Source organism: Rhinopithecus bieti, unplaced genomic scaffold, assembly GCF_001698545.2.
Source record: "Rhinopithecus bieti isolate Rb0 unplaced genomic scaffold, ASM169854v2 scaffold_32008, whole genome shotgun sequence".
Taxonomy (NCBI): Eukaryota; Metazoa; Chordata; class Mammalia; order Primates; family Cercopithecidae; genus Rhinopithecus; species Rhinopithecus bieti.
This window is the reverse complement of record NW_016814433.1, coordinates 4,125,252-4,137,278: the sequence shown is the minus strand read 5'-3', so window position 1 is coordinate 4,137,278 and position 12,027 is coordinate 4,125,252. Positions and strand designations below refer to the sequence as shown.

At 39.0% G+C, this 12,027-nt stretch overlaps 1 protein-coding gene across 1 annotated transcript in view; it reads left to right on the top strand.

The window, feature by feature from the left end:
• Window positions 1-12,027, top strand: part of MYH10 (myosin heavy chain 10) — a 159,633-nt gene that overhangs the window by 23,239 nt on the left and 124,367 nt on the right. Inside the window, exon 3 of the mRNA XM_017850377.1 lies at window positions 5,356-5,512. Coding sequence (XP_017705866.1) covers window positions 5,356-5,512 — 157 coding nt within the window. The remainder of the gene's footprint in view (window positions 1-5,355; window positions 5,513-12,027) is intronic.

The window sequence follows — 12,027 nt, the reverse complement described above, 5'->3', positions numbered from 1 at the left end:
TTTTGCATACCATAGGATTGCAATCAACAAAATCCAGAATATGGGAAATTCTGGACTTTGTTGATTGCAATCCTGTGGTGCTCCCTATAAACTGGAAGGAGAAAAATCCGTAAGTTAGATCCAGAGTCTTAAATGGATTCAGATTCAGGAGACACTTAGTGCCACATTGTCTCTCACATTATGATGCTGAGATTGATCAGCAGTGAGTCATTTTAGGTTTTGCCAGCCTGATTGGTGCGTTAGGAATGGTCTCATCTGCCAGTCACCTGAGGATTTTAAAAGTGATGGACATTGTCCAGATCTACTGTGGCACTGGGGGCTGCAAAATGGTGAGTCTAGTGCCATAATTCCTCCTGCGTTTATTATCTTAGTGAATTCCTTTTAATTCAATGTATATGCCTTACACACACACAGTTTTCTCAAGTTGTTTTTTTGTTTTCTACAGAGTTTTTTCCTATTTTCTCTCAAAGGAGCAATAGCAACTGATGTTAGTTATCCTTCCTGTGCCCTCTATGTCTTATTATTACTGATAAGTTTTGTCTTTGTAATGTCCTTTTCTTTTATTATTTTACCATTGTTCTATTTTTCTTTAACAAGGATGCTCTCCTAGAATAAATGTCTGCTCTTATCACTTGATTTCTTGAGGTATCCATTCTGTTCTTTATTTTCTCCACTGTGGATTTTAATTTTACTTTTTCAGGTGATTCCTTACAGTCTTCTCTGGCCCTGGTCACCTATTTTTTTTCTTATGCATTTCTGTCCTAATATGTAGACTGTATGTTATACTATATTCTGTTGCAGATATAAATCTATCTCCTAAAGTTTTCTTTTAGTTATTTTATAGATAATTTCCACAGGTAATTTCTTTCTGAATCCTCTGAATGATGATCTTTTCCTTATTATGTAGGTTTTTTTTCAAACTTTGCCTGTGAATTTTACCTAGGTGCAGTGTTTGCAGGTGGTATGGGTGAATTATTCTTTCCTGCCTCCCTTTCCTTTTGAATGGTGGTCTGATTTCTTCTGAGAGCTACAGTTGGGATGTAGGGTTATATGATATTCCCAGTTCAATCCCTGTTCCTAGTAGGAGACTGTTGTATCTCTGCTCCATTGTGTTGACATTTGCACCAACCTCCACTGTCTGTTTCTCTAATCCTTTGAACCTATGAAACAATGCATATACATAGCCCTGCTTTCTTAAGCAGAGGCCTGTCACTTCCAGGCTGAGTAAAATTTCCCAATCCTAGACGGAGGAGGATAGGCATTCCAGGCAAAGTGGTCAGCATAGGGTGGGAGCCTGGAGGCATAAAGCAGCATAGTGTGCTTGAAAATTTGTAAATTTTTCCAACTGCAAAGATTTTTGTATATCTTCCTTAGGTAAAGTATACAGTAGTGTTATGACGCAAACTTATATTTCAAGCCTTTGCAGCTCTTCAGGATTTTCCCAAGGTTCTGGCAATCCCATATTTCCAGCTGCCCAGGAGGCATCCTGCTTGGCTCACCCACCACACCACAATGTCAGTACATTAGAGGGATTCGTTATCTTTTCCCGCAAATCAGTTATTTTTCCTTCCATGAATAATGTTTCTGTAAGGCCTGGAGACCTTGGAGTCCTCTTTGACTTAGGTCTTTAATGGCTTTTCTGTGTTGAAAGTTTCTGAGCACTATGAAGTCTCCAGCCTTCTCTGTTTTGTGTTGCCTTTTCTGTCATCTAGGCCCTGTTGTGCCAGGACAGTTGAGCAGTCTCCGCGTGTCTTCCTGCTTCTCACCTTTTGCCCCTTCAATGTGTTCTCCATATGGCTGCCAGATTTATACTTTGTCTAAAATGCTTGTTTCATCCAATCACTTTTCTCTCCTGAACCTTCAATACCTCATCACCCATGGAGGACAAAATCTGAATTATTCAGTTTGTCTTTCTAGGCCCTTATCGCTCACATTCCATGGTACAAACTATTTTTGCTATGCTGGTCTTCTCACACTGCCTCGAGTATATCCTGCCACTGTAAGAGTTTTGTGCTTTTACTACTTTAACAGGAATTCCTTTATCCCTTCTTTTGACCCCATAGTCTTTAAAAAGAACATCAAAGACCATTTGGGGGCCGGGCGCGGTGGCTCAAGCCTGTAATCTCAGCACTTTGGGAGGCCGAGACGGGCAGATGACAAGGTCAGGAGATCAAGACCATCCTGGCTAACACGGTGAAACCCCGTCTCTACTAAAAAATACAAAAAACTAGCCTGGCGAGGTGGCGGGCGCCTGTAGTCCCAGCTACTCTGGAGGCAGAGGCAAGAGAATGGCGTAAACCCGGGAGGCGGAGCTTGCAGTGAGCTGAGATCCGGCCACTGCACTCCAGCCTGGGTGGCAGAGTGAGACTCCGTCTCAAAAAAAAAAAAAAAAAAGGACCATTTGGGTCTGAATTTTTTACTTCGTTCTACAGTCTCTGACAAGGTGGTCATGACTTTCAGTGCCTGGAGTTTGTTGTGTTCTGCCCCAGAGCTTTCCATTATTGATAATACCTGTTCATCTTTCTCTTTTTGGTGCTTTCCGTTGTAGCTTGTTTAGTGCGCATCTATTTGTCTTCATACCCAGAGTGTATGTTTCTTAAAGAAGCTTAGTATCTTGTGTGTGTATTCAAATACTTAGTAAAGTTCATTTGAACTTTAAGGTCTCCAGAATAATTGTTTTAACAACATATTGCCTTCCTACCATGTGCCTGGGGGAAGATAGAAGTGGTGCAGTATCAATTCAGTGATCAGTTTATACAAGAGCTCAATACTTGAGCTAACTTTTTAGGTAGTTAGAAGTTAGGTTTATTAAACACTTTAATAATGTTCCTTCTTAAGCATTGATTATTGCTGCATTTTGGCAAGCATGGGATACTGATGATTAGTTAACCTTTTATATTTTTAATGACTAACTCATATTTGTGAGACTTATTCTCTCTTATTCTAGTTCTCAGGAAAGTGCCTAACGCATGGTAGACACACATGTTGGAATTACTTCTGATTAAACATGTCAGTTATGATATGTTATCATCCCATGCATACTGTGGGACACTAAACTGAATTTGTGTATTTTCGCTTTCTTGGAGCTTTTTTCTTTTCTAGTCTCTAATTATTTGCCTGTTATAAAATTGAAGAGTATAATCTGTAGCTTCATGATAGACTGTGATCTAATTTTTGAATGAGAAAGTGAGGTTGGGTGTACAAAAATTCATCAATGTATGGTTGCGATTTGTTAACTTTATATAAATTAAACTCAGTAAAAAAGTATTGAGGTTGCCTCTCCTTTGTTTTCTCACCCTTAATAAAGCGTCTATTTTTACTGTTCATCATTGCCTTTTTGTCCTGTGGGCAGCAAAGATATACAGGACTAGTTAGACAAGAGACTTGATTGGGAGAAAGTGCAAGGTGATGGTCTGGGAAGCCCAAGGGCCACCCAGGGTTCACAGAGGTCTGTACTTTGCATACAAGAAGTCCAAGAGTCTGAAGACTTGAGGAGTCAGTAGTAATAATGTAGCCTCAGGCAAAGAACGGACAGATAACCTCCTGGTCTGCTCAGTAGTAAGGCTTCAGCAAACAGCCCAAATCTGAATTTAGGATGGGGGCCCTTTGCCCCTTCTACACTACTAACCTAAGTAGGAAGTGCGTTCTACATCTGAGCCTGCAATTGTGAGTTCAGGAAAATACAAGGAGGGCAGCCAGAGAGAAAGTTTTGATCACTTGAAATTTTTTGGCAGGCTTTCATTCTCTTGGTTTAGCATTAGTAAACAGAGTAGCCTCTGGAGGGCTTTCTGGTGGCAATTGCTGGGGGTTTCAGCTCTTATGAACGCAGCTGTTAGTTAGAACCCCCCTTAGTGTTCCCTGGGGAAGCTGGCCATGCAGTACCAATTCTCCAGCCTTTTTTCATGTCCTCTTGCTTTTAGATTTTGGTCTACCCAAATCACCTTAAATAAAAGGTCTGTTTCGTAATGCAACTGAGTGCCCTTCCAGATGTCTTCAGTCCCTGAGAGGGTTAGAGCATCTCTCAGCAGTTCTGACTGCTCTTGTTTTTCCATAATGCCCAGAATCGGTTTTGTAGAATATTCTCAGAACTCATTGTGTCTATATTTAAAAAACCCGCAAGTCATAAGCATTCATAGGGCCAATTCTGTGTAATGATTACAGTATTGATCAGGAAAAGTTTGTATCTTCTAGCCTGGCAGCTTTTATTTACTGAAGATACCGAAGAGCTTTTGTTTATTTGGTTTATGTTTGTTGATATTTACTGTATTAGTAATTAAAATACATTTTAAAATCTTTATTAATTGATTTAAAAAGAATAGTAGTAAATCATGACAAGTTAACATAAATACATTTTTAAGAAAAAAAATCCCTGTATTTTCCAAAACAAAAAAAATTAGATGGATGAAAACTCTTACATTTTTGCAAATCTCTTTAGTATTAACCAAACTAGCTGGAATCTCACATCTGCTTTTGCATTCTGCTTTTTTATAGTATGTTATTTTGCTTGAAGTATACGAAGAAAATCCAGCCATAGAGATATTTAGTTCGAAAAAAAGAAGAGTGTTTTTTTGGTTTGTTTTTGTTTTTGTTTTTTGAGATGGAGTCTCAGTCTGTCGCCTAGGCTGGAGTGCAGTGGCGTGATCTAGGCTCACGGCAACCTCCGCCCCCCGGGGTTCAGGCGATTCTCCTGCCTCAGCCTCCTGAGTAGCTGGGATTACAGGAGCCTGCCACTGTGCCTGGCTAATTTTTGTATTTTTAGTAGAGACGGGATTTCACCATCTTGGCCAGGCTGGTCTTGAACTCCTGACCTTATGATCCACCCACCTCAGCCTCTCAAAGTGCTGGGATTACAGGCATGAGCCACTGTGCCCGGCCAAGAAGAGTATTTTAATACCCTTTTTAGATAATTGTGGATATTCTTCTTTGATACTGTACTCAAACTGGACAAATGCTATTTTCTTAAAGATTAACTGCAATGTGGAATCTGAAACTGCATTAACAAGCTTTTCACACCTTGTGTACTCACGAGAGAATGAATGTAAAAAAGTAAATAACATATTGATTGTACCTTGTGATAGCCCCATGAAGTCAGGAAGCTCACATTATTTCTACTTCATGGATGAGGAAATTGAGTCCAGCAGAGTGCCACTTAATAAGCTATCTGTGGGAGAACTACTTGTGGTTCATAGTACTAAATTGCCCATTATAGGCTAAGTTTAATTTGGGGGATAGATTAATTATCCAAAAGGTAAACATCTCCTGCTTAAATGACTGTGTGGTTTCTGTCTCCTGATTGGACCCTTACCGATAAATGCAGAGGTTTTTTTTTAATACTCTATTTTATTTTTATTCTAGACTTATTCTGGACTCTTCTGTGTAGTTATAAACCCTTACAAGAATCTTCCAATTTACTCTGAGAATATTATTGAAATGTACAGAGGGAAGAAGCGTCATGAGATGCCTCCACACATCTATGCTATATCTGAATCTGCTTACAGATGCATGCTTCAAGGTAATTGGAAATATTTGAATACTAAGTGCTCAGAATTTCTTAAATGTAATTTAGTGTTTTTTAATGTCTCAGTGTATTCTACAAGTTTTTAATTTTATTTTTTTGATTAAAAAAATAATGTTTATTATAGAAAATTGTGAGTTTTAAGATTAAAACAGACAACGTAGCCATTTTCTGTAAGTATAGTAAGTATGTTTGTTGCTCTAAAACAATACCTCATAAATTTATATGTTAAAAAGCATCTAGTTTTCATATACATTTGATTCCCACCAGAAGCCAGTCTAACCAAAGCTCATTATATTAGGTTTTAAAACCATAGGAAGAATAATAGGAAAGGTAGATGCTTCACTGGGGAAAGATTATAAAGTATTATTTGTGATTTAAAAGCATGTAAAAGGTGACAATAAAAGTTAAAACGCATGTGTTAAGTTGGTTGATTTTGATTGTGTTCCTTTGGATCGGAATGAATATAAATTTGAGGAGTCATTCATTGGAACCCTGGCTTTAGACACAATGATTTATGGAGGGACATTTTTGAAAAACCAGAATGTAGTGGTTTTGAATGCAATTAATATTATTGCTCTACAAGACTTCATTTAAACATGAGAGTTCCTGGTGCTACGTGAAAATCCAATCTTCTGTAATAACTCTCCCTCTCTCTCCTTTTTAATGTATTTTTTGTTAATAAATTCTATAAGTTTTAATAAAAAACATAAGCTTCTTATAAAATTGTTCCACAGTCTTCAGAAAACAGGCTGTGCTGCACCCACTTTTCATCAAATTGCAGGTCATGGCAAGTTCTTTTTGGTGATTAGGTCTGAAGGATAGTGTGAAGGAATTAATAAAGTACAATACCCATGTCCTACTTCTAGTTTTTGTTTGGATACTTACTATATACCAGATCTTCCAGGACAAACAGGAAGTACTTCAAGAATAGAATAGTGTCATATATAAGTTGGTAAGGACAGTTTTGTAATTTAAAAATAAGCTTAGGCTTTTAAAGAAAGATTAAATTTAATTTTTTTTTTGGAGTTCAATACAATTTCTTAGTATTCTTTAGGAATACTAAGAAATGGCTAGGACTGTGAAAAATTGCTGTTAAATATGGAGAATGAAGAATCATCCACTCTTTTGTTTTGGTTCTGTCTCTGTTAAGAAGAATGATCTTTAGATGCGGAAAAGTGTATTAGTGAGCAAACTCCGCCATATGTGGGAGAAGAAATTGAAGAAGGTGCCCTCCTTCTCTGATTAAGCCCGTATTGTTCCTCATTTAAACAGATACATCTTACAGTTGAGATTGTTGACCCTCTGGTCTTTGAAGTATTCTATAGAAGGGGAGTTTCCAGAAAGCTAGGGACAGGCTCATATGTATCACTGTAATTTTTAAAAAGGGGAACCTTCAAACCAATCCTTGGGCTTGAAATATGTTAAGAGAGCAGTCTGAAAACAATGTGAATATATTAATTAATGACTGATTAATGACTGAGGTTGGCCAGGTCTATCAGGATGTGCACCAAAGGGTGTGTGCCCCCTTTTAACATTTTTATCAGCGTACTTGAAGAGGTGGGATGCATGCCCATAAAATTTGCCAATGGCATGAAACTGGGAGGGATAATAATACATTTGATGAACAGAAACAGCATTTAAAAATCTCTTGACTGGGTAAATGAGGAGTTGGATCTAACATAATAGTTAACAGATAATAATATCCCATTAGTGGGTTCCCAAACCAGCTGTATAGATACAGTATGAGGAAGAATTGTTGGCTCTGGGGCTTTGCTGGTGAAAACTCCTCTTGAGTAAACAGAATGAGGAAGATGTGAGGCAGATACGGCTTATCAGCATATCATATTATTATTAATATCATTTTAGTGTTAGAATAAACATTTATTGAAAATTACTGTGTGCCAAGCACTGGGTAAAGGCTTTTTGTCTGTTATACAGCGCGTGACAAGCTTGTAAAGTAAATAGAATTACTATCCCTATTTTACTAAGGCACAAGAAAGTGAAATAAATAACTTGACAAAGAAAGTGTATAGAGTGAAAAATACAAGCTAGGATTCAAAACTGGGCCGTGTGACACATTCTTATCCACAATAATAAACTTCCATGTGAAAGTTAAAAGGAATTAGTTGATAGTTTTGATTACATAAAAATTTAAAAGTTTGATAGAGAAAATGAAAACAACCCACTCTAAACAATTTCCCTTTGTATTTGATCTTGTAAGTAGGGGGCTACCTGCTGATCTACTACACGACGTTATTGAGGGGGCATCTTCAGGGCTAATCAGACATTAGCATATGCAGCATTGTTGATAAAGCTCACACCAGCTGCCAATGCCAATCAATCTAGGCCTTCAATTACAAATGTGAATGGATAGCCAAGTGTCACTGGACCTAAGAAGAGGATCAATAGCTTGACCGAGGACCATGTGGAGAATTCAGAGCACATGGCCCCACTGATCTATCATTTTAGATTCAATTCCCCATCCAAGCTGCCAAGAGCTTTTAAGATTCTGTTTCTTTCATCCAATGTATTTATCATCCTTCCTAGTTTCATATCATGTAAAAACTTTTTCGGTCACACATCCCACATCTTTAAGTGTATTAATAAAAAATATTGAAAAGTTTTGCTTTTATGTGAAAAGCAAGCTAGCTTAATTTTTTTTAAGTGGATTTTAGGGGATACTGGATCAAAATGCAGTTGTGTGCGTGGCACATAGTAGTTGCTCAATAAATATTTGTTGAATGAATGAATGAAAGCAGAATTCTTAGACGTAAACTTGATTGCAGAAAATCACGCATTCATTAAAAGCGTGAAATGGTAGATTAGACACAATTGGAAACTAAAGCAGTAGATTTGAAGACTAGAATGGAAACCAAAAAGAATCAGATGGTGCTTATGAGAGAAGGAGTCGGAAACATGGAATGTGTGTGTAAACTCGGGTTCCATGAAAAAAGTGATATTTTTGAAAAAGGTCACCAGAATTATAAAACACACTCAGGTCTTCAGATAAAAGTGCTGGGTGGAAATAATGAAAGGAGACATGCCTTGTCTTGCATACCTTGGTGGATAGGGTAACATGACATGCTGTCCATGGAAAGGGAGTCAGTAGCATCAGGCTTTTCATTTGCGATACTGTGTGTTAGGAACTGAATTCAGGAACACTGAGGTCTCTACCCTGCACATAATCATCTGAGGTCACCTAGGACTACCTACAGTGAGGCTCACCACCTTGTGGCTTGTCTTCCTTTGCTCCTGACACCTCACCAGCCCAGTTCCATCCCAGCTAGCTTCCATTCAGCAGCAGGCAACCAACACTGCTACCAACCCCTGTTGACCTGGATAGATGGAAAGGAAAGTTTTGCTTGCTGTAACAATACCTGCAGGGGCCACCTTTTTAGGCCACCATGAAAATTTAAGACCTGAGAGTCCACCATCTTCATGGAATCCTGGAATGAAATTCACTGTGTTTCCAGTCATGTTTTCATTTCTGTAATATTCCCTTTTCATTTTTGCCTTAGGTAACTCGCACTCTCCAATGTGCAAACTTTCTCTATGTTTAGTATCTTCAGTGAATATTTTCTTTTCCTTCAAGCTTTAACTGAGACTTGGCTTTCCCCCGCATATGGGGTATGAGCCCACTTAGTGAAGAGAACTCCATCACTCAAATCCTATGCACTGGGAGACAGGGTTGGTGTCCTTACTAACACTGTGTCTATGTGTCTGCTAAACCATTATTCCTTTACTGCCTCCCTCACCACTCATTACTTTCAGCAGCTTTCTTCTTGGTTCCTCTCCTCACTCCATAATGGGCCTCAGCACATTGTTTCCTCTCTGCCTCAAGCCTTGCCATTACCCTGTGTTACTTCATAGTTTTTAATGAACAGTCAAGTCCCTTGATCGTAAGGTCCTTCCTTTCCTCTGTCTCTGACTTATGCCACCAACATCTATGGTGATGCTCTAGACTTTGCCATATTTTAGAATTACCTGATTTTTCAGATAATGTTTCATAAGTTCTATTGCAACGTCCTTCCATATTGGTAGTCCAGTCAGGAAGTCTCCTAAATGTGTTCTTTGCCTTCATGTGGATCCTCAGCCCATTAGTTGTTCTTCTTTCCTCCTGTATGTTAACAACACCCTTCACTTTGTTCCTTGTATAGTGTAGATTTCATGGCCATCTTCTATCCATTTCCTAAACCCCTCCCTTGTCCCATTGTTCATTGGTTATACTTGGTTAGTAAAACTCCCACGCTGGATGAATCAAGATATTTGTCTCTTTTAATGCTCTTATTTGGGTTGCTGATGCTTCTAGAGTTATGCTTACACAATGGAACCCACAAATGCCACTGTAATTTCATGACCACGAGCCCTGATTCTACTGTCAACTCTTGCTAATCCTACCTTGTTCCTCCCACTCTCCATAATGACTATTTCAAACCTCTGCAGGCTCCAGATCTCTGGGTCCCTCCTTGTTCCTCTACTCCCTGGCTGATGGCTTGGTCCCCATTCCACAGAGGCACTTGGAGAGGAACTGCCCCAGCTTGCTGAACAGATCATTCTCTCTTGTGTCTACTCCTGTCAAAGGCTGGTCTTACCGCGTCCTTCACCTCTGATGCTGAACACATCCTCTTAACCTTCTGAGGAATCTCGTGGTGTTGATTATTCTGGGTTGTGACTGTATCCTCTGCTTCTCTTTTTATAGGCTCCTAACATTAGCATTACGTTTTCCCTGTTAACTAAAGTTTTACCTATTACTTTAAATAAGAAAGTTAGTTCTTTTCACCTTCCTTTTACAGCCAGATTTTTCAAACCAGTGTTGCAGGTGGATAGGCAGATACGGTTGCTGGCAGGAGCTTGTGAAAATGAAGCAGGGTTTCAGCTGAGAGTGAGGAGGAAGGAGGAGAGATTGGAGGTTTAAGATAGAAATAGTGTGATGTAATCATCTAGGAGAGACAGATAATACTTACAATACATCACTGACATTGCATCAAATATTTAAAACAGTTGCTACTGGAAATGTAAAGAGAATATGAACCACAGTTATAGAGGGAGTTTTAACATGCTTCTCTCAGAATTTGACATATTAAGTAGGGAAAAAGAATATTAAAGAATGTGATTTAATACAACTTAGGAAGCTTATACTGAGAAATGTTATGTATGCAAGCAGAAAGCACATGTACAAACATGATGTCAATTTCGTATAGCAGGCCACCAATAAAACTCTCAGTTCCTGAAAGAAGAAATCACGGGCTACAGTCTCTGACCACAGTGCAGTAAGACAAGATATTAGCAATAAAAAGATTTCCAAATGGGTTAGTGTTTGTGGGAGTGTGTTTAATGAGTATGAATGTTTTTGTTATTAATCACTCATCTATATGGCTTTCAGTAAAAGAGGAAGTCAAAACTTACAGATTCTTTTTTTTTTTTTTTGAGACGGAGTCTTGCTCTGTTGCCCAGGCTGGAGTACAGTGGCCGGATCTCAGCTCACTGCAAGCTCCGCCTCCCGGGTTTACGCCATTCTCCTGCCTCAGCCTCCTGAGTAGCTGGGACTACAGGCGCCCGCCACCTCGCCCGGCTAGTTTTTTGTATTTTTTAGTAGAGACGGGGTTTCACCGTGTTAGCCAGGATGGTCTCGATCTCCTGACCTCGTGATCCGCCCGTCTCGGCCTCCCAAAGTGCTGGGATTACAGGCTTGAGCCACCGCGCCCGGCCAACTTACAGATTCTTTAGAAATCACTACAACAAGCTGGGCACCATGGCTCATGTCTGTAATCTCAGAACTTTGGGAGGCTAAGGTGGGCAGATCGCTTGAGCTCAGGAGTTTAAGACCAGCCTGGGCAACATGGTGAAACCCCAGCTCTATAAAAAATTTAAAAATTAGCCAGGTGTGGTGGCATGTTCCTATAGTCCTAGCTACTCAGGAGGCTGAGGTGGGAAGATTGCTTGGGCCTGGGAGGTGGAGGTTGCGGTGAGCTGAGATCATGCCACTGCACTCCAGCCTGGGCAACAGAGCCAGACCCCATATCAAAAAAAAATAAAAAAAATTACAAAATGTTACATATAAAAATTTTGTGAGTTACGGCAAAAGCCACTTTTAAGAAACAGTTCATGGCTCTAAACGTTTTCATTAGCAAAGGAAGATTTATAGACAAAGTAAAGTTTTTATTCAGCAAAATAGATAATAGACAATTTTTTGCGAATTTATTGAGCTGTACATTGCTTTTTTCCTGTGTCATTTCATAATAAAAAAGGTACTTAAAAATACGGCAATGAAATGAACCAAAACAAGAGGGAAAATGTACGAAGAGATAAGCAGATTGGAACAAAGAACATTTTCTCCTAGAACTGTTAAGAACAACTAAGAGCTGGTCCCATGAAAAGACAGACTAGACAAATCTTTGGCAAGTGTGACCAAGAAGACAGAACTACCAGAAATGACAGAGAGTATATAGAACACCATAAGCAAAGACAAAATTGACTCAAAATAAGGTGGAAAACTTAACCAGAACATT